This window comes from Spermophilus citellus (assembly GCF_964194105.1).
Source record: "Spermophilus citellus genome assembly, chromosome: 4".
NCBI classification, from domain to species: domain Eukaryota; kingdom Metazoa; phylum Chordata; class Mammalia; order Rodentia; family Sciuridae; genus Spermophilus; species Spermophilus citellus.
This window is the reverse complement of record NC_138185.1, coordinates 100,725,416-100,748,161: the sequence shown is the minus strand read 5'-3', so window position 1 is coordinate 100,748,161 and position 22,746 is coordinate 100,725,416. Positions and strand designations below refer to the sequence as shown.

Here is a 22,746-nt window from a genome sequence, read left to right as displayed (position 1 = left end):
TAGGACCTCACTACATTGTTGAGGCTGATTTTTAACTTGCAATCCTCCTGCCTCAGCCTCCAGAGTTACTGGGATTACAGGTGTGTGCCAGCAGGCTTGCTAATCAACTTATTTAAATTAATGATTCTGCTGGGCTTCATGTATGCCAGGCAAATGCTCTACCACTGAGCAGCATCTCCAGACCCACATGTGAATTTTCTAAGCTTTGTCATGCACATAACATTTTTTCTTCCAAACAGTTTCAAAATTTTTGCTTTCCAGGAGGCCAAAGTAACACCAGGCAGGGCTTCAGTTATTAAGAAAGACTATGAAATGCAGGACAAAGAGCTGAGGTATAGGTCTGTAGAACTTCACAGGAAAGGAAGAGGAGGGCTGGTTTGGAGGTGACAGGAGCATTCAGGTATGTTCAAAAGGGATTAGTAGCTGGGTATGGTGGTGCATGCCTGTAATCCCAGAGACTTGGAGACTTAGGCAGGAGGATTGGATTAGAGCCAGCCTCAGCAACTTAACAAGATCCTAAGCAACTTAGTGAGACCCTGCCTCAAAAATCAAAAATTTTTAAAAAAGGCTGGGGATGTGACTCAATGGTTAAGAACCCCTGGGTTCAATCTCTGGTACCCCAAAAGAAAAAGGATTAGTAAAGATGAAATGGGGCCCAGGGTCTTGAGGAGGGGTATGAAGCTGAGAGAAGGGAGGCCACACAGAGATGTACAGGCTTTCAGGCTGTCCTGGCTTTGCCAGACCCTGGCCCATTTCCTCCTCCCTCCCTCCTGAGGTGTAGGACAGTCAGAATTCCTAAATCTGCTCTTCTTCCTGCTCACCAACATCCATACTGTGTCTCCAGCCAGAGACCAGGGCACCCTGCTGATACCTCCTCCATCCTGGGAGACTGAGCCCTGAGGACCCAGTTTGAGAAGTGTCTGGTCCTGTATCCGGCACAGGCCTTGGCTCAGGGAGGTGCTCACTCGATGTTTATTGAAAAAAAGAATACAGAAAAGATAGTAGACTGAAGCGCTCTCTACATGTGGAAGTAGCCCCTCTTGAAAGAAAGAATATTCTCCATCCACATGGGTTTGAGTCAGTTAAAAACCACACCTAAGGCACATGGCTGGTGATGGTCATCACATCAAAAGATGTGAGTAGGCTTCTTGGGCAACGGAATTCTTCCTCCTTTTCTTTAGGTTTCCAGGGTCAGAACAGGAGTGAGGGTGAAAAATGGGGGCCTCTGGGTGGATCCCCCCAGAGCTTCCTCCAGGCAGGATTTCCACCAAACAGTGAGACACCAGTTCCTCTCCTTCTCCGCCAACCTTCTCCACAGCTTTAGCTGGCTCACACCTGAGGGATCGGGTAGGAGGCACAGGCAGCCAGGCCACACATGTTCTTCCCACGCTCAATGAGGAAGTACCTGGGCCGAGAGAAAGATCTTTCTAGAATGTTCTGCCACTCACCAAGACCTGACTCCAGGGATTAAGCCCTCTGAATTTATTCATGAAACAGTGGCATTGGGCTTTTTTTTTTTTATCAACAAGAAATTACTGATGTAACCTTGTGAAAAATTTCTTTTTCCCTCTCCTTGGTCACCAAATGATCTCACTTTCTTATTCTGTTCATATCCTACTTCTTCCCAGAATTGCCTGTTGGCCCCCTTCCTAGCCCTGGCTAGGCCTTCACATAGTTACTTCACATCACCAGGACTCCTCGATTGAGGTAAGGACAGAAACTCCTTTTCAGAGGAATCTGAAAGGAGACACAGAGTCACATCAACATGCACAGATACCCAGGCCTCCTGGCTCCAACATTTTTTCCTTGAAGTAGGGACTGTCAAGTTCAGGGGCAAATTGTTGTCCTGATTTCTCAAAGCTGGACCCTCCCAAAGGTTGGCTTGGTCCCAGCAGGGCTCAGGGTTCTAAGCTGTTATCCCAGCAGTGGTTACTACTGCGGCTCTACTGAGCCAACTGGATTCCTATTACCTGCGTTAGTAGCTGGGGTCCCAAGGGTATAGGTCACATTCTCATGCTTCCCCCTGGCCTGGCTAGGGCTTGGCTGAACAGCTCCTTTTTTGAAGCTGTAATTTTCTTTCTTTCTTTCTATCTATCTATCTATCTATTTACCAATGAGTTACACCCTCAGCTCCCCTTTTTAAAATTTTTAATTTTGAGATAGGGTCTTGCTAACTTGCTGAGGCTGGCCTTGAACTTTCTCGATCCTTCTGCCTCAGCCTCTGAAGTTGCTGGTATTACAGGTGTGTACCACTGTACCCAGCCTGGAAGCCATAACTTTGAGTTGGAAGAGATACCCACAAGGTCCTCCAACCTGAGCAACATGACCCCCACCCCGAACAATGGGACTGAGAAGCTACTTACCCATCCTTTCCCCAGTGGGAGCCCCAAGAATTCTTCACGATCCAGTAGGGTATCCCATTCTCTTCTCCATACCCGACAGCCAGTACTGCGTGGTTTACTTTATCTGGAGTTTTATGACAGGAAGTACTGGGAAGGAAATAAGAGAGTGGATACTATGGGAAGGACAGAAGCCACAGCTCAGTCACACCCAAGCATAGCTCTCCCCGTGTGCTAGGGCCATGTTTCCCACGGGAGGCCCATCAGGTGGAGAATGACTTCTCTTCACAGTGAGAGGGAATAGTTCTCAGTTCTTTCAGTCCTGCTGGTGCAAGGAGAGTCTCGGTGTGGCGCTGGCCCCTTTCCTCCAGTGTGACACCTTCTCTCCCACTAAAGAGGGAACAGTCCTCCTGCTGCACCTTCGGCAGCCAACAGTGTTGGACTAGAATTCAACACCACACCGTTTTGCTACCAGTGCATTTATTTTTCAAAGCTTCCATGAGGAAATTCCAAGAATTCATGGGAAAGCTGCAGCAGTCACAGGTGGATTCTGCTAATGTGGAACTCAGGTTTGAGTACATATGGGCCAGGCCCCGGGCAGGTGCTGGGGTGTGAACAGCAGGGTCCACCCTGCAGGTGGGCAAAGAGGCTGTCTCTGAGCAGTGGACTGTGGGCTGACAGTGTGGAGCCCTAAAGAGGGGCCAGGAAGGCCTCCCTGAGGAAGCAGGGAACACCCATGAAACTTCAAACCCTTCCATGTGGCTGGGGTTGGGGTTGCAGGGGGAGCCAGGGATAGGGAGGGAGATGTGACACACACGAATGTGGAGAAAAGGGAAGGGTCAGATTAGAAGGGTCCCCACAGCTGGGCTAAGACACTGAGCAAAGGGAGGCGCTGGAGTGCTTAGAGTTGGCATGTCAGAAGGTGGACCCTGGCTCCAAGTGGAGGAAGGGCCAGCATGTGTGGGGGTGTGTGTGGGGTGGGGGTGTGTGTCATGGTCAAGGACAAGCCAGTGAGGAGGCTGCTGGAAGGCGGGAAATGGTGGGCTAGGTGGAGAGGAGATGGGAGGTGGATAGGAGGGGAGAGCCCAGAGGTGAGCAATGTTACAGGGACAGTGGGGACGACAGGAGGAGGGCTCACATGGCTCTGGCCTTCCTCCAGTGCAGCAGCAGGGATGGGGCCCCTGCTGACCAGATGGAGACCTGGGCAGGAAGGGGCCGGAAGAGATATGCAGGCCATGAGGTTTCCAAAGCCATCCAGGCTGGTATGGGGGGAGCTGGGTACGGGTCCAACCATTCTCAGCAAACAGCTGGCCATGGAGCTACAGGAGTAGCTGAGAACTCAGAAGAGGGCTGACAGATAGCACCAACATTTTAGAGTGCCTGGAAAACGAGGGGACATGAAGGACTCTGGGGAGCAGGCAGGAGGTGGCTAGAGACACACACTGAACTCACTGCACAAAACAGGCAGGCTAAGAGGTGTGGGCAGGAGCAACCCTGCATGAGATGCCAAGGGGCCTGGCTTTCCCGGCACAGGATTCTGGTGCTTGAGAGCAGTTACTTTCTTATCCCTGTTCTATATCTTCAAATTTTCTTTCTTTTTTTAAATATATATATATATTTAGTTGTAGATGGACATAATATCTTTGTTTGTTTATTTATTTATTTTTATGTGGTCCTGAGGATCAAACTCAGCACCTCATATGTGTGAGGCAAGAGCTCTGCCTCTGAGCTGCAGCCCCAGCCCTGTCTTTATATTTTTGAAAGTGAGGTTTTTAACTGGGTTTTTTAACTTCCTTCCATAGATGAGGCTACCTCTCTGAGCTAGTGAGCACTGGCCCTCACCAGCCAAGTGTCAGGGATCCCTTCTGATCTCTTTTCTCTGAAAGTCTATGGTCCCCGACCCTGAGAGCTGCATGGGGTCTAACTGAGGAAACATAAAATTCCCAGTATGGCAGATGTCATGAAATGGTCTGACCAGGAGTCTGGGCTGAGCCCAAGGTCCCTGTGCCAGGAGTGAGGAGGCCCCCCAGTTTGCTCCACCAGCCTTCTTGGCTCCTGGACCCAGCTCACCTGGAGTAGACACCACTTTTATACATCATGAAATCTTCAGTCACCTCAAAAGCAAAGCTCACGGGGTTGTATAGGGCCACGGCCTCCACCATTGCCTCCTCATCATTCTGCGGACAGACAGAGGATTGAGAGAAAGACAGCATGGTCTCTGTCACCTCCCCACCCCACTTTCAAAATATGGCCCTCTGACACAAGATAGGGGCAGGAGGTCCAGACCAATATAGATGACCAGGAGGAAGAGGCAAAAATGCAGCCACCAAGGGGCAGCCCCCTCTGTCCAGCAGAACCTCGTCCCTGAGCCCTGCCTCTTGTGCAGATTGCCAGGTTTCTTTGGTTTTCTATTGGCTTATACTCCTTCCTCCCCCAGCACGGGCTCCCCTGTGGCCTCCCCTCCCTTTGCTGGCTGAGTCTGTCTGGTCTTCTCCCCCACATCACACAGGACACAGTGTGGACTTGCTCACCAGTCACTCCCAAATATTCACTGATGCCAGGGGCTCTGAAGGCAGAGATGGGTGTGACATACCCAGGCCTCCCTGAAAGTCAACCAATGGAGTTCTGCTGGTAGAACACAAGGTTCATAAACCAGGAACAGATAAGACCCAGACTGTGGTGGAGATGAGAGAGGACCAGCCAAGGGCTGTGTGCCTCCTCAGTGCCCTGCCCCCTTCAATAGGAGGGTGAGGGTGGGGGTGTCAAGGTGGCTTCCTGGAACAGAGCTGCAGAGGCCAGGTGGAAGAGGCAGTTAGAAGCACTTGGAGAGCGTTCAACGACCCCTATGCCCAGGCTGTCACCTCCCCACCCCCTTGCAACTCCATTAGCATCAGTGGGGTGGGGGATTCCTAGCTGCAAGAGTGTTTGAAGTGTCCCAGTTGGGAACAACTGGGTCACAGTAAGTTAAGTTTAGGAGTTGAAATGAGGCTGGAGGCTATGTGAGCTGAGGCCAGGGCTCTGCAAAGGGAAGTGCAGGGGGGGACAGGCCCCCAGCTTCCCTCAGTCCAGCCTCCCTGGAGGTGTGGGCAGAGACCAGGCAGCAACAAGCAGCTTCCTTCCTGCTACTGGAAGAGGCCTCACGACACCAGGCAGGTCAGGGAAGATCTGAGGCCAGTTGGCCATGGGGCCTGCCCACATGAAGGTGGGCACCATTTCCACAGCTGCCCTGAGGGGACTGAACACAGTTCTGGCCAGCTTTTCAGGGACCTGAAGGTGTCACTGATGAGTCCTGGGGACTAGGCAAAAGGGATACTTTGAGCTCCTTGTTCACTTCTCAGTGGAATACTGTGGCTCTGAGTGACCTGCCTTGGTGGGTGTATCAGACGAGCTGGCTATTAAACCCAGGGCACTCTCCACTGAGCTACATTCCTGTGATGCTCAGGTTCTGCACACCAGATCTGCCCACATCTTCATTCTTGTTCTGTTTTCTTGTCCTTTTATTTTTTTGAGACAGGGTCTCACTAAGTTGTTGAGGCTGGCCTCAAACTTGTGATCCTTTTGCTTCAGCTTCTCGAGTCACTGGGATTACAGGTGTGCACCACCAGGCCCTGAGAACTGGCTCTTTTCTGAAGACAGTAACATCCCTATCCTGGGGTATGGGTTATATGTGGTCAAGGCAATGAGCCCTGGTTCTGGAATGACATGATCTCAATTCAAATCCAGTTTCCAACTCCTAGCTCTATGGGCTGTGGGCACATCACTTAAGTACTCTGATCCTCTGTTTCCTCATCTACAAAATGAAGATGAATAACAATATTCATCTTCTAGGGTTATTTTGACTTTAAAGGAGATAATGCATGTCTGGTTATTGGGTACAGCACCTTTAAGTGCTTCATAAATGTACACTGTCATTACTGCCTAGAGCTTGGCACGTGTTTCAAATGCATAGCTGCAGTTGTCATTACAAAGACATCATGTCTATGACCTGCATATATGTTTACTGGCACATGCCCCCACCCCTCAGGCTCTCATTTGTACAAATCACACCTGCCCACATCTATGAAGATATTTGATCACTCCTACACAATCCTCCCCTACTATATGCACCCTGGAGTCACGAGGGCCGTTCATTCACATTCAAGCATGTTCTTGCAAAAGCAGGGCACAGCTGCATTTCTCAATCCACTGGAGGTGAGGTGTGACTGTGTAACTCATTTATTGCCATAATTGGCTATTCTCTTCCTGTCAGCCTGGGTCCTGTGGTGAGGTCAATAGGTCAGAATACAGTCCTGCCTATGTAAGACACAGGTCACAGGAGTGAGACATACACTTTATGTAAGCCTTTCGGATTTGAGGCTGGTCATGACTGCAGCAGAACCTAGCTCATCCTGACTGACACACATTCATACTCCTCCTCAATCTCACACACACGTTCTGACATCACGCACATGGTCACACCCTCTTGTGTAAGGTGTGGATTATTGCTTGCATTTTAGAGACAAGAAAACAGAACAAGAATGAAGATGTGGGCAGACCTGGTGTTCAGAACCTGAGCATCAGCCAGTCGGTGATTCCTTTTCCATCTTCCACCATGCTCTCAGCACAGTTGAGTTAGAGTCAATGATAACTCAAACTCTTCAGTCAAAGTGACATACTGTCAGAGAGGCTGCCCTCCTAGGCCCACTGGCCACCTACAACTGTGGAGACCAGCCTCATCAGAATATATTCCCCAACTGAGAGAAGAGCCCAGTACTCACAAGTGTAATGTTGGCTACATCCTTGACAAATGCAATGGCCTTTTCTGGATGGAACTTGCACTTACTGTCCTGTTCAGGGCAGAAAGGGGCACAGAATATAAGTTAGGAGAGCCCTGGTCCAAGGCTGAGACTTCAGCCTCCACATATGCAGTTTGATAACATTTAGTATGTGTCCGAGGGCCTTGATGAGGGTGTCAGTTCAGTGAGAATTAGAGATATAACTGTCCTCAAGGAATTCAGAGTCTACGGGCAGGAAATAGCCCTGTGCTGGCTGTGGGGAGAGAGGGACACACATAGTGCTTGGTGGGACACCAGGGAGGAGCCTGAGCCAGCCCAAGGAAGATCACAGAGAAATGGAGGCTGAGTAAGAGGGGAGGGGAGGGACCCTCAGTCCAGGAATCAATGCTGACAAGAGGGAGCTGCAGAGCTAAGGTCATAGAATAGGGAAGAGCAGGACTGTAAGGAGAGCAGGACCTCGTGGTTTAGAAACCAGCAAGTGGTTGGGCCTGAGCACAGGGTTTGTGAGGGGGAGGTAACAGGAGATAAGATTGGCTAGGGTGGGGGTGGGGAGGGCTCGAGGAGCCTCCTGAGAGTTCTGAACAAGGCAGGTGCATGTCAGAGCTGCGTCTGAGGCCCAAGGGGAGGCCAGCCCAGTGACCCCATGAGGGAGACCAAGATCTGAGTGGGCAGTGGGGACACGGCATGGAACAAGGAAGCCTAAGTGAGAAGGTCTGTGATGGCCAGCAGCAGAGTAGGCCAGTCCCAGACAGGACCCCAGGTGGCCAGTAGGTTCTGAGGAGGCTGGTGCTGCTCCTCGCTGAGAGGAGAAGCAAAGGAGGGGCTGTGGGTTTGGAAGAAAAACAAAGGGCTTGGCTGTGGCCAGCTTGGGCTGAGGTGATGGAGGGGGTGGCCCCTGGTGCACACAGCAGAGCAATGTAGAAGTGGCCTAGGAGAGCATGGTGGTCAGTATGAGAGACCGCCTGTGTGGACAGGAGGCAGGCCAGGAAAAACAGGGCAGGCAGGGCGGTGTGCGGAAGGGGTCCTGAGGAGGATGCTCAGGAAGCAGAGAGATAGTGCCACAGGGGTGGGGGTGACAAGAGGCCAGAGGGGAGTGCAAAGGGCTCAGACATTCTGGATCACAGCAGGAGGCTTGGGGGAAAAGGTGTATCCTGACACAGGTAGGAATGGAGATGGGAGAAGACAGCTGGGGCTACCTGGAATTACCTTGCCCAAGTAGGGGTAGGTGTCTTCTCCCATGATGCCCTTGTTGTACAGGATGTACTCGAAGGCCTGGCTGGGGAGGCCCCTGCAAAAAGCACACACAGGTAAGCCCAGGTAGAGCCACCCTGATGGACAGAGGTGGGGCCTGCAGAGCTGGAGCTTGTGTGATATTCACTGTGGCCTGGCTCACTGGGTCTTGGTGAGTGTTCCCTGGTGGCAGAGGAGGTCTCCTGAGAGGTCAGCAATGTTGCCCTACGTGCCTTGGCATAAAGCTTAGCAAACTCAGGTGAGTCCACTGGAGGTCCTGAGGAATGGAAAGTCCCTCAGGAAGACCTGTGGTATCGCCCCAGTGCACCATCACCAAAAACACCCTGCCTAAGGGGCAGCCGTGTGAGGGGGGTGGTCCGCACATGACTGCCTGACCCTTGAGTGATGGGTGTTATTTCCCTGATTCAGCTCAGAGAGGCTGAACACCTTGCCCAGGGTCACAAAGCTGGAGTTAGGCTTTGGTTCCAAAGGTGAATCCTTTCTTCATCATGCCACCTCTCAGAGAAAATAAAAACTTAACTGCTGCCCAGCACTCCCCACTCTGATCCCTACTGTGTCTTCCTCTCCACAGCGTGTGCCACTGTGACCTGATCTATGACATGCTTACAGCCTGTCTGACCTGACCAGTTGAGTGTCAGCTCCAGTTCTGCAGAGTGCTGTACCCCTGTGCCTGGATACACCGTCGGGTTTGATGGTAGCTAGTGCATGGATGAAAGAAGAAAGTCCTGTTCCTTCACAAAGCAGGGCTGCAGCATGCCCAGGGTTCAGCGTGTTAGGGTGATATGAAGTTAACCAGAGGAAAGAGATCAAAATGAGACTGAGCATGATGGTGCTGTAGCAGGCAGTGATGTCAACATTGCTGACCTCTCAGGAGACCTCCTCTGCCACCAGGGCATGCTCACCAAGAACCAGTGAGCCAGGCCACAGCAAATATCACACAAAAGGCACAGCCCTTTGCAGGAAGCTTGGTGTTAGTTGCTGCCAAAGCAGATAGTGGGGTAAGAGGTAAATGGATCAAGGACTTAGGAATAAGACCAGGGACCCCGTGCCTAATAGAAGAAAAAGTAGGCCCAAATCTTCATCATGTTGGATTAGACTCTGACTTCCTTAACAAGACTCCTAAAGCTCAAGAAATAAAATCAAGAATCAATAAATGAGATGGATTCAAACTGAAAAGCTTCTTCTTAGCAAAACAAAAAAATCAGTGAGGTAAAGAGAAAGTCTATAGAATGGGAACAAATTTTTACCACATGCACATCAGATAGAGCACTAATCTCCAGGATTCATAAAGAACTCAAAAATCTTAACACCAAAAAACCAAATAACCCAATCAATAAATGGGCCAAGGCACTGATCAGACACTTCTTAGAAGATGATATATAATCAATCAACAAATATATGAAAAAATGTTCAACATCTCTAGCAATTAGAGAAATGCAAATCAAAACTACTGTAAGATTTCATCTCACGCCAGTCAGAATGGCAGCTATTAAGAATAGAAGCAACAATAAGTGTTGGCGAGGATGTGGGGGAAAGGCACACACTTACATTGCTGGTGGGACTGCAACAAATCCGGAAAGCAGTATGGAGATTCCTTAGAAAACTTGGAATGGAACCACCATTTGACATAGCTATCCCATTTCTCTGAGTATACCCAAAGGATTTAAAATCAGCATACTATAGTAATGCAGCCACATCGATGTTTACAGCAGCTATTGAGCTAAAATGTGAAACCAACCTAGATGCCCTCCAATAGATGAATGGATAAAGAAACTGTGGTATATATACACAATGGAATATTACTCAGTATTGAAAGAGAATAAAATCATGGCACTTGCAGGTAAATGGATGGAGTTGGAGAATATCATGCTAAGCGAAGTAAACCAATCCCAAAAAACCAAAGGCCGAATGTTTTCTCTGATAAGTGGATGCTGATCCATAATGGGGGTGGGGGTGGGAGCATGGGAGGAATGGAGGAGCTTTGGATAAGGCAAAGGAGGGTGAGGAGAAGGGAGGGGGGCATGGGAGTAGGAAAGATGGTGGAATGAAACGGCCATCATTACCCTAGGTACATGTATGAAGACACGAATGGTGTGACTGTACTTTGTGAACAACCAGATAAATGAAAAATTATGCTCCATATGTGTACTATGAATTGAAATGCATTCTGCTATCATGTATAACAAATTAGAACAAATAAATAAATTAATTAATTAAAAAGATGTGTTCCCATAGGGAAAGAAGTGCCAATGTGGTGGGGCTGAGGCCTGAAGAGGGATGCACCATGGATGGGCAGGCAGACGGGCAGTCAGTCTGGGCTGGGAGCTTCCCTACGGGCCCCAAGGGCCTGGCTTTATGCATATTATGTTCTGGGAAAGCTGAACAGTCCCACAAAAATATCTCAGAGCATAACACAGTGGAGAAAGAGATGAAGCTGAGAGTCATTGTAGAAATGGGAGGAAATTCCTAACAACCTGTTGTAGGGATGAGCCAGGAAAGCAGGCCCAGTGGAGGTACAGCTCCCCGCATGGACACATTGCCCTGGTGAACAAAGGTCCCTCACAGGCCAGTGAGCTAGGGCATCTAGCACTTCAGAGGACCTGTCTAAAGGCCAAACAGCTGTCGGTGTGTGGATCTCCTTTCTGGAGGATGATGTATAACGATATTTTCTCGCTCCTTTGGCCACTTGCCCAAGAGGCTTTTGTGTCTAGTGAGGCTGACTGTGCTCTGGAGAGAGCCAGGTAACTTGGTGGAGAGAGGATGGATTTCAGAACTAGACAGGCCTGGGCTCCGATTGTAGCTCTGCTCAGACTGGCTGTGAGACCCTGGCAGTGTAAGGTGACCTTCCTCACTACATGACAGACGGGGTTGTGTGACGCGGGGACGGCACATGCTAGATTTGATAGCAGTGATCAGTGGGAGCTGAGGAGGGGTTCCAGGCCCTCCTGGTTGAGAACTTACCCTTGGCAGCCATGGTTGTTGAAATTCTGGGCACAGTCCACCAGCTGCTGCTCTGCCTACAGAAAGGAGCACAAATCCAGTGAGCCCAAGGCCAAGAGGCTATGGAGGCTTTGGCATAAGGTGCCAGGTCTCCTGATCTTTGTCCAATTTTCACTGTGTCAAGATGACCAGATTACAAACTCCCCAAGGGCAGGACAATCTCTGCAATGTCAGCTCAGCAGGTGGCACATGTCAGGAGGTGCTCAGGAGCTGCCTGGCAATCAAGTAGGCATGTGAGAGGCAGGGAGCAGGCACTTCGTGGCCCAAGCCCCTGCTCTGCAGGCATGCACACAGTGGGATCACAGGGGCTCATGGGGGAGGGTGTTGGGGGAGGGGGGCAGAGCCAGTCAGAGACCCAGCCCCACTTTTCCTTGACCTGGGCCTTCATGCCTCGATGGCCTCGCCCTACACTTTCCCTCTTCCCCATACAGAGGGGGGGACTGGGACAGCTTCCTCAGAGCTTATCACCTCTCACTGTTTGGGGTCAAGGGATAGATATGTTGGTCGTTGCTCTTCCCACTTAAGACAACAGAGGCAGCTTAGGAAGGCATAAAGCTCCTACAGGACTGTCTCCCAGGCAGGCTCTGCTTTTCTAAGCCCATCTTTGGTGACTGTCAAAGTGAGGAACCTGAGGAACACACAGAACCACCCAGGAGTGAGCCCGCCACAGTTCCCTCAATAAGCCTCATTCTTTCCAGGAAAAAGTATTATTTGAAATTCTCATGTCAAATGTCCACAGGCTGGAACACCTGAGGTCCAACTGAAATAGCTCTGAAGGAGGCTGAAGGCCCAGGCTGGGGGCGTCCTCCATAGGACTTAGCCCAAGGCTGACTTCTTACCAAAGACAGCATCTTCCCACTGGCGATGGCCACCGCAGACTCCAGGGCCCCTGTGGTGGAGAAAGTCCAGCAACTGCCACAGGCACCCTAGAGAGGCCAAGAGGGCAGAGGAAGTCAGCAACTGGAATACCACAAGAAGGCCCTGCTTCCTCCACTCACCCCTGTGGAATGCCCCAGGCCCTGAATGCCTTTGTAGTTTACAGAGCCCTGCTCCAGGTTTGTCCAGCCTGAGCCTCAGAAGTCCTGAGGGGCAACCAAACCTCATGGAGAAGCAGCAGTTCTGAATGGCACCACAGACTCTCAGTCTGGGCCACTCCTCTTGTTGATCCATCCCTGCCATCTTCCAGGGCTGGGAGCCCCTTCCTGACCCCACTCTACAGACTTCTGGCTTTCCTACTTTGGAGTCTTTTGCTGGCTCCTCTTCTCCATACTGTTTCCCAGCAAAGGGAGTCACTAAAGTTCTGTTTCTAGAACCTTCACTATTCACCACCAATCTCATTCCACCTAGAGTCAGTTAACTAACTGTTTAACAACAGTTTCCTAAATTGTAGCTTCAGTCTCGACCTTTATCTAGGCCTACAGATCAAACTGACTTCCAGATAGACCTACTGGAGTGCTCCTGACATCTCAGGCAGGCTCTGGGGATCCTGCCCTACACATCACTCGAGTCGTCTTCTGCCACATTCATTGCTGCACCCCCAGGATGACTTGAGGGTTGGCTGTCTGCACTAGTGCCAGGCTGCTTGGTTCAGATCATAGTTCTGCCTCACACTAGCTGTGTAAGCCAGGCCAGTGACTTCCCCCACAGAACCTGTTTCTTCATTTGTAAAATGGAAGGTGCTAGATAAGGTCATGCAGCTACCCACTGGACTTAATAATGTTCATGGCGGTTATTATTTTCCTCTCAGGCTCATTTTTGTCTCTTCCTCTTCTTATTGGTTCTATGTTTCACATCCTACTTATGAAATGTCTCTTAAACTCCCTTCCTCCTGTCCATGTCATTGCCCCAATTTGGTCCTCATGACCTGTCTCCCTGGAAAGAGCTGTCACACTGGCCTCCCCCTCTAGTCTCATCCTCTCAGAGCTTTCCTTACACAGGAAGAGCTGGTCAGAGTGTCCTTGAGATGTTCAAAGAGGCGGGTTTGGACACACAGGGGGTGACCTTGTTCACTGCTGAAGGAGACACAGTAGGGCCTGGATTAGGCCCAGAGGCCTGGTTTTGAGTTGTCTCTCACTTATCTTGGACCTTGAATAAGTCACTCTCCCACTCAGTTTCCTTCTCTGTAAAGTGACATTCCTCAAGGGGGCTGCTGAGTTAACAACAATGCTGTAGCTGCTGTTTGGAATGACCTTGTTCCTGCTCCCTTATAGGAAGAATCTGAATATTCTTGGTGGACCTACCCTTCCATCTGCCCAAATGGTGAGCAGGTGTAGGTTTCCACATCAAATACTGTTGTTCTGAATTGTCCTGAGATTCTCCAGAGGTCTTGGAGAAAGAGCTATCTCTGGTCATGAAGCTGAAGGCAGGCTTTTTTCTACTGCAGGCTGGGAGGGGAGATTTGTTTTGGCTTGCAGGGGGCTGGTTTAAACAACCAGTTCACTTGGTAGGCTGCAGGACATGGTGAGCTTGGGAGGATGTGGAGTTCTTCCACATGACAGATTTGGAAAGTGAAAAACATTTCCCTTAGTAAGTTTCAGTGGAAAGTCAAGAGTTGCCTGAAAGAAAGACTTAATCTTGTATTTCCTGGAATTGAGGAGTTAGCATTCCTCTGAAGAGGGCCACTGCCCTGCTACTTTGAGGGGAAGGGCCTGGGTAGGCAGACAGCAGAGAGTTGGGTTGGGACTCCAGAAGAGAGCATGTGCAAGTTGGGGGAAGGGAGGGGGGATGCCCAGCCCAGTCCACTGTGCCCCAGGTGATGCTCTGCTCCACAGAAAAGCCACCTCTGCTGTGGCCAGAGAACACCCAGGAAATGCTGGGTTTCATTTGGCTCACTGACCACCTGGAACCACCCAAAAGAGTCAGGCATTCAGGGGAGGGGCTGCAGCCCGGTGCCTTGAGGAATAGCTACAGAACAGGAGGAGAAGATACATGGTGGTAGGAATGGAGTCATGATGTCCAATCTCTGCTGGGCACAGGGAACAAAATGTTTTGAGTGACTCCAAAGGAGAGACCTGGGACCCACAGGGGGGTATGTGTGTGCGTGTGCTTGCATGTGTGGGAGTAAACTTTAGCTCAATGAAGGAACATTTTCACCCTCCAGAGCAGCTCACATGAGTAACAACCTCCCCAACCTTGCAGAGGAACAGACCTGGAGAGATGGTGAGGAAAAAGCAGAGGTGGGAATAAGCTTGAGTGGTTTTGTGGTTCCTCTGAGTTATCCTTCCAGGAATATTGTCTATGAATGTGGCTTTTTTTGGAGAAGGTTGGGGATTGCCGTGCATACCTGATTTTTTACTGGTGAGACAAAATTTCCTTTTTTCCGCCAGTCCATAGAGGTTGGGTAGGGGCCAGTACCCCGAAGGTAATTACTTTTGGTGGCTGAGCAATTCTGGAACAAACAAATACATTATTTTCAGGACAAAAAAAAAATCCCTTTTGTCAAAAAAAAAAAATGTAATTAAAATGAAATCACCAAGATGAGTGAGAAAGGCTATCTCTGTGAGAACTGTCCCTCCCCTGTCTACAGGTACCAAATGCTGAATGATATGTTCACTCTAGAGCCCAGGTTTGAGGAATTAGGAAAGGGTAGCAGATTTAGCAAATAAAAATATACCTTAACTCATTCAATTTGAATATCAGGTATAAAATTAGTTTCCCTTAATATTTTGTAAGTATGTTTCTTGCAATATTTAGAATATACTAAGGGCTCAGCTTGCTAAGGCCAGGGGCCTGGACAGAGATAAATCCTTTGGCTTCCTCAAAAAATATTGGGATGCCCCCAGCAATGGCTTAGGGGTAGGACTGAATCTAACTGGAAGCAGAGCAGGTTAAAAACTTATTCCAAAGGTTTGAATGAAAAGATTTGCCAGGTGTGGTGGTGCATGCTACCCAACTGACTCAGGAGGCTGAGGCAGGAGTATCACAAGTTGAAGGCCAGCCCCAGCAACTTAGTGAGTTCCTGTCTCAAAACTAAAAATAAAAAGGGTTAGGGATATAGCTCAGTGGTAGTGTGCCCCTGAGTTCAATTCCCAGTACCACTGGGGGGAAGAGGGAAAGAAAGAAATCAAGATTTGTTTGCAATGAATTATACCTACCTGCGGCTCTGACCAAAGATACTTTTGTTTTATCTCAGCAAAGCTCATGTCTGAAAATTGGTTCAGTGCCACTGAAAAAGAGAAGGAAAATCAAAACCAAACCAAAACAAAACCAAAAAAAAAAAAAAAAAGAAAGAAAAGAAATCAACCAAAATGAAGTAGAAAAACTTAGCGAGTTATTACTAAAGAAACAAAAAATAAACTTCTTTACTTGTGTTCTATTTTTGGTTGTGTAACTTAAGTCCTTCAAAATTTTAAATTTAATACGATCCAATATACTAAGGTCAATGCTCACTGTGCTTCAGAACCACTGGGGGAGCTTTACTACAGTATAGGTGTCTGGGCTGCACCCCAGAGATGCTGATGGACGCAGCTGGTCTAGGCTGGGGCCTGGGCACCCACGTTTTTAGATAGCCCACAGGTGAGTATGACGGAGAACCACTACACCTGTGCAAATGCTCGTCCACCTGTGCCACAAGCAGTCTTCATAGCAGCCCAGGGAGGGGCGAATGGTCATCTGTACTGACAGCTCATGTTCAGCATCAGCCTCCAACCCATTGCAAAGTCACTCGCTAGTACGGGACAGCTCCTGAGCCCAATATGGCTGAACTGCCACCATTTCTCAGAACCCTATCTGAATGTGTGTGCATTTCTAGTGATACAAACATGTAGTGAAGGGGGATGTCCCTAAAGGTGGCCCATGAGCTCAGAGCTGTCTCTGAGAGACACTGCCCCTGACAGCTCTGGGTCTCTGGGATGGACCCTCAGATGGCAGGAATAGAGCAGAGGCTTCTTCTCTAGAGTCTCCTGTAAATGTCACACCATCTAGAGGGTACTAGCATTTCCCTAAATTTACAACTCTGTGTTTCATAGACAATAACAGTAAAGTCACAGTCTCAGGCTGGCCAAGGTTGGCCTCAGGGCCTGGGTATCAGCTCCCCACATCTCCTCATCATACCCTCTAATGGCTATTATCAGTCTGTGTCACAAATGCTTTCTTTCCAGATCTGAGATACTCCCTCCCGGCCTCCCTCTGGAGAAGCCTGAAGGAAAGGCACCCCACAGTACTTTTAAATGTGTGGTTCCTATTGTTGTGGGCATCGATCTTCCTCCAGTTGCTGACAAATGTCTGCAGCCTGTGGTGGTACTCCTCTGAGCTGTATTTCTTTTGGTGCTAAAAACAAAACAAAACAAAAACAAACAAAAAACATTAACAATAAGTCATGGAAACAGGATGCATGAAGGAGATTTCTTGTTTTCTGAAAGGAGGAATGGAGGTTTTCTTTCTGCCAAGATTCTCAGGACAAATCTTGTGTCAGTGGGTGGCACTGGGTCTCTACTATCAAAATCAGTAAGTTACAAAGTGGCCTCCTGCCTCCAGAGATCTGTGGCCAAAATGAAGATCAAGTAGTTGCTTGAAAGTCAGCCAAGAATCCAAGAGGCTCTAATGAAGGGATCTGCCAAGTTCAGGTTACCCCTGGACACCAGGACTGGTAGTGAGTTAAACTGATGGCAAAAATCACCATTTTTCAAAAGTTTTTATACTAGTATTCTCCACCTGATTTTGCAGCCACTGTGCAAGGTGCTCTGAATACAAATAAATAAAAAATGGAAGTGAATTTCAAGGTTTGAAAGGCTGCCAGCCATGTCTGTGACTGGGGACCATTGTTTGGAAGGAGTTTACTTAACTGCATCTTTGCTAGTGTTCAGCCAATCTGAACTCTGGAAAGACCCAGGGTGGGTTGAATGTGGAAAATCCCTCTTTATCGTTTCAAATCTGGTACAGTTTGGTTTAATAACAGGAAACTTTGTGAAATGAAAAACTTTAGAAAGAAGAAGTTGGGCACTGACCTGTACCATCCATGACTTAAAATGAAACTTCTCTGTAAAAGGAAAAAAAAAATTAGGTCTGGGCCTCTTGGTAATGTTGAGTTTAGAGCCAACTAGAACATTTTAGAACTGATTTGCATTTTAGAAAACTATGCTATATTTAAAATACCAAAGGTGATATGATCTAATGCTGAATCCAAAAGGAACTCAAACTCTTTCTCCTTTGTATCCTAAATTAATTTTTTTTTCTTTTCTCCTTTTTTTTTCAGTGCTGTGGAAGAATCTCAGGGCCTCACATATGCTGGGCAAGTATTCCACCAGAGTTACATCTCCAGACTCCCAAATTAAATTTGAAAAACAATATACTTTATTATTTTTTTTTGTTAAAATGAAGATTATGCTATATTTTTTTCAGAGAAGGAAATACTCAATGGCTAGCCTTCTAAAATAAATATATAAATTTAATGTAATTACAAATAATGTTCCTGCATTATTTTTCACTTTATGAGTTGATGCTAAAATTCATACAAAGAATACATGGTCAAGTATATCCAGACTTCATTATTTTTTTAAAATGTAGCTGGGGATGGCACCTAGGCCTTGCCCATGCTAAGTACTCCACTAAATTTCCCCCCAAATGATATACTTTTAATCATTGTTTATTTTTAATCACTGATAAACTTTTAATCATTGACACAGTTAAAAATTAGGATAGTGTTTATCCTGGGTGGACTGTGAGCTATTTCTTATCATGCCGGCAATGTTTGGCAACGTTCTATTGCTTCATCAGAGTGCAGGTCATGCAAGATGTCTCAATTGTGAAAACTAATTGAAACGCATGCTTAATGATTTGTGCACTTTTCTGTATGATATTATATTTCAATAAGAAGTTAATTAAAAACCCTATGCCCAAAGGGTCGGCACATGCTTTCTCAAGGGGGATAGACAGGAAATATTTTAGGCTTTGCAATCCATAAGGTCTCTGTCACAACTATTTATCTCATCTTTGTACCTTAAAAGAAGCCTTAGGCAATGGGAAAATTAATGGGTCTAAAAAACTTTACAAAACAATAAAATATATAGTTTCACAGGAGGTGGGGATATAGCTCAGTGGTAGAGTGCTTGCTTGCCTAGCATGCATGTCGCCCTGGGTTCAATCCTCGGTACTGCAAAGAAAGGAAGAAAAAAACAAAAACCCCACTGTTACATCATTCTTTTAAAGCTAGCCAATAAAATCCATATGCCTTGGGAGTTTGCTACTTACCATCAATGATATAAACAAACTTTTCTATAAGAATTGGATATTTTACATAGTTTCTTTTTCTCATTGAATGTCTATCTTTCCACCTTACAGTATTTTACCCTAAAGAAACATTTTTATTTTGAGTACTTTTAATATTTGAGTATCCTATTTTGCAACAACAACAAAAAATATCAATTTAAATTTTTTTATTTCCTGAATATTATAAAAAATTTATTCTTTTTTAAGTTTTTTAATATTTATTTTTTAGTTTTCGGCGGACACAACATCTTTGTTTGTATGTGGTGCTGAGGATCAAACCCGGGCCTCATGCATGCCAGGCGAGTGCGCTACCACTTGAGCCACATCCCCAGCCCCGTAAAAAATTTATTCTTGATTGAATAATCATAGGGATTATGAGTACCCCAACTGATTAGATTTTCAAATATATTATACATTGTTTAATCTAAAAAGTAAAAAAATCTTTTGGAAATGTATTTCTTAATGAGATAAACTTTCATTACTTCTTCCTCCTCATGGATTAAATATTTGTGACTAAGCATTATCTACTGCTTGAGACAGGGTTCAACATTAATTCTGGTCTCATTATTTTTGAAGTCAAAGGGATGGAAAGTCCTGATCAAATAAGCAGCTGGGAAAGAAAGGCAGTTTTCAGAGCAATGTCCAATTTAATTCTTTGCCTGGTCCTAGGTCCCAGGTCCCAAATCATGAGGTCAGCAATACCTCAGGGGAATCCTCCCTTCTTCACTTCAGTTTCCTTGAGAAATGAAGAACACCAAACTTGAAAGATTTGTGGCCATTTGTCTTTTTGTTTGCTACATACATCCAAGGGCTGGGCTTCAGGACAAATGCCTTTAGATGCTTTTCTTCAATTTTTGCAAAGGAGACATCTGGAAGTAAAGGGTCTGGAAACAGACTCCTTGAAACTGAATCCATCTGTGTTGATATCACTTGAAACAGCCTCTATGTTCCCTTAGGAATTCACACCCCAGTTTGAAGGTCAGTGCTGCACAGCATTTAGATTTCTCTCTGTGGATTTCAGAGCTATTCCAGAAACCATTGTCCCTGAGAAAGAAAATGCATATTTCCCCACACATGTCCTGCTTAGGGTTTCAGGGATCTACATCCTGGTTATGGGCTCTGCTTGCAGTTGGGGCCTTCAGAGAAAACAGAGCTCAATTCAGGACCACCATCTTCAGCAGGATGGAGTTCAGATTACTGACCTGTGCCTCAGGCAGATTTCAAAAGTAACTAGCAGGTGTGAAAAACCCCTAGGCTACTTTTCATTCTTAGGAAGTCAAGAAAATGCAGAACCTTAAGACAAGGCCAGAAAGATCAGCTGATAACCATGTCTCAATTTCACACAGATCCATTCCAACTCCCTTACCACTTTTCAAACAAGTATCATATGTGTCCTGCCTGGGAAGGATCCACAGCAGGAGTCAGAAAATCACAGCCTGCCACCTGTTTTTGTAAGCCCAGGAGTTTCAATGGCTTTTTATACTTTTAACCTGTTGATGAGGGTAGGGGAAGAACAGTGATATTTTGTACCATCTGAAGTTATTTTTTTAATCTTTTGAATTTTTAAATTTGTTCTTTTAAGTATACAGGACAATAGAATGTATTTGACATATTATACATACATAGAGTATAACTTCCCATTCTTGTGGTTGTACATGGCGTGGAGTTTCACTGGTCATGTATTCATATAAAAACATAGGAAAGTTATGTCCGATTCATTCTGTCTTTCTTATTCCCCTCCCCCTCCCTTCCCTTCATTCCCCTTTGTCTAATCCAATGAACTTCTATTCTTTCCTCCTCCTGCACCTGAAAATCTTTTGAAATTCGAAGCTCAGCATCCATAAATGTTTATTAGAGCATAATCATGCTCACTCATTTACATTCTGTATGTGGCTGTTTTTTGGCCTAGAACGGCAGAGTTAAATGGTTGTTACAGAGACCAAATGACCCACAAAGCTAAAATATTTACTAGCTGGTCTTTCACAGAAAAAGTGTGCCAAGCCCTGCTTGAGAGTTAACTGCTTTTCTGTGCCAGCACTCCTCTACACAGGCCGCCTGCCAAAGAAAACTAAAGCCCTCTGCCGGGAAGCAGCTGGGTTTCCCTTAGGTGAGGACTGACCTGGAGCTGTGTGCCCGCTTGAGCTTCCACTTATAAATAGGCAGGAAGGAATGAGGAGATTCTGACCAGGCAAGATTGAGCCTGGGTGATCTTTGTCCCATTCCCAAGTTGGTCCTTGGCTACTCTTGTCTGTCCCAGGGTGAAGGGGGCAGGTGAGTTTGTAAGCTCAGAGCCTGTGGACTGAGGCTGGGGCCAAGGGCAGCAGGGAAGGAGGGGGGCTAAAAGGAGGGGTGCAAGAACAGCAGGATGCTGGTACAGTCGCAGCCCACCAGACACCATAGGATTAGGGGTCAAAACTGCTATTGGACTAGGTGCTGCTGTAGCAGGAGTCAAACCTCCACACAGCTCATTCCAACCCATTTTACAGATGAACTTTCAAGACACCTTTGGGGATCTCCTATGTCTATGGGAAAGCCGCTAGAAAAGGCTGGAAAACCCCGCTTGCCTGTGGCAGGAGCACTTCAGAGTCCTCTGTGTCCCCAGTTGCCCCCGTTGGCGGGTGGAGGGCAGAAAGGCTGCGGGTTTCTTTGGTAGTCTAGGCTTTGACGCCGCCTGGGCAAGGGGAACCCTGGCCACACAGCCCATCTGTTCCTTTGGTCATGGAAGACACCCACACTCCGAGACCACCCGTCTCCCGCCCTGCGGGAGGCCACCCCTTCACCCCTCCCTGATCCCAACACGCACAGCCTGAATCTGGGCCCCGTGGAACGCCCAGTGCCCCACCGCCCCCAAGTTCAGCGAGTTCTCGGGAGCGCGGAGTCTGGGACCCTCCAGCCCCTCGGCCGCGGCCCGGGCATACCTAAGGAGTTCACGGACAGCGCGGCGGCAGCGCGGGCAGGGGCGCCCAGGAGCCAAGCCCAGGCGCAGAGCAGCGGCAGCACGGCCCTCATCGCGGCGGCGCGGCGCGGCTGTGGCTCCAGGCCCCGGAGGTGGCGGCCAGGGCTAAGGTCCCGGAGGCGGCGGGGCGGGGCGAGGCGGCGGGCGGGGCGGCACCGCAGGACCCAGTCCCGCGGCCGGCTCGCGGGAGGCGGGGCCGCGTCGACCACTGGAGGACCCGGGGCCGCTCCTTCCCACCCTTCCCACCATCCGGGCCACTGCGCTCCCCTCTCCTTTTCTCTGGAGGGAAGGGCGGATTGGAGAGCCGCTCCTGGAGAGGTCCCTGCTCTGCCCAGCTGGGCTGGCACCGACTGGCGAGGGTGGCTCTCGAAGGACGGAGGCCTTAGCCAGACCTCTCCACCTCCCTGCCGGTTCCCCGTCCTACCACCCCGTCTCCCTGCCGGTGCCCACCTCCAGAGCGCCCGTCTGTCAGTCACCACATTCTCCAGACTACACCCCTCCCCCGCCCACACACCCTTCTTGGAATAAATTTAACAACCAGAGGAACTAACCCAAGCTCTGTGGTTGTCCCTCCACTCACGTCTAACAGGCGTTTTCTTCTTTTCTGGTGAGGAAGTCACATCCAAGGCTATAGGATCATTTTCTTTATTTTGCAAAACAGAAGAAAGGAGGAAGCTGATATGTAAGGGTCTGCATGTGAAATAGGATGGGGACACTTTAAACTAAGGAACGCTCACAGTTTGCTTTGTGGGGGAGGGGAGGTCAGGTCTTAATGTCCTCCACTCCTTTATTTATTGTTATTGGGGGGTGGGGTACTGGGAATTGAACCCAGGGCACTCTACTACTGAGCTACATCCTCAGTCTTTTTTTTTTTTTTTTTTAATTATTTATTTTGAGATGGGGGTCTTGTTAAATTGCACAGGCTGTCCTCGAACTTGCAATCCTCCTGCTTTAGTCTCTGGAGTTGCTGGTATTACAAGTGTTCACCACCAACAAGTGGCTTTTTGTTTGTTTTGTTTTGTTTTAATTAGGATCTCGTTCTTGTGGTTGTACATGATGTCACCAACTGGCTTTGACTCCCTGTTTTACATATTGGGAAACAGAGGCCGTGGAACTAGATGGTAACTTTCCTAGCACTTTTGTAGAGAGAGCCTGACGTTAGCTTGGATCTACTGAAGACTCCTAATGTCTTTTGCAGCCTATGACACTTTGGTGGGGC

General features: G+C 48.0%; 1 protein-coding gene across 2 annotated transcripts; it reads right to left on the bottom strand.

Moving 5' to 3' along the window:
• Window positions 1-960: 960 nt before the first annotated feature.
• On the bottom strand, window positions 961-21,942 carry CTSH (cathepsin H). 2 transcript variants are annotated; one of them, XM_081289899.1, is made up of 12 exons: window positions 21,490-21,942; window positions 17,311-17,342; window positions 16,528-16,633; window positions 15,460-15,530; window positions 14,649-14,753; window positions 12,205-12,291; window positions 11,327-11,382; window positions 8,321-8,402; window positions 7,097-7,165; window positions 4,410-4,516; window positions 2,364-2,489; window positions 961-1,405 (listed from the first exon to the last, which is right to left on the bottom strand). In XM_081289899.1, the coding sequence occupies exons 1-12, from the start codon at window positions 21,578-21,580 to the stop codon at window positions 1,330-1,332; spliced, it is 1,008 nt and encodes a 335-aa protein (XP_081146025.1). In that variant the 5' UTR covers window positions 21,581-21,942; the 3' UTR covers window positions 961-1,329. The 2 variants fall into 2 exon arrangements, with proteins under 2 accessions (XP_081146025.1, XP_081146024.1); XM_081289898.1 differs by lacking the exon at window positions 961-1,405 and adding an exon at window positions 1,464-1,737 and having other exon boundaries at window positions 21,490-21,668.
• Between the last annotated feature and the right edge of the window lie 804 nt (window positions 21,943-22,746).

What these genes read in the sequence shown, in the direction of transcription:
- CTSH (XM_081289899.1), bottom strand. Translation starts at nt 21,580, where the DNA reads ATGAGGGCCGTGCTGCCGCTGCTCTGCGCCTGGGCTTGGCTCCTGGGC. An exon ending in GCTGTCCGTGAACTCCTTAG is followed by an intron (nt 17,343 to 21,489) that starts GTATGCCCGGGC and finishes TTCCTTTTACAG; the next exon opens with AGAAGTTTCATTTTAAGTCA. An exon ending in TAGGAACCACACATTTAAAA is followed by an intron (nt 15,531 to 16,527) that starts GTACTGTGGGGT and finishes TCTCTTTTTCAG; the next exon opens with TGGCACTGAACCAATTTTCA.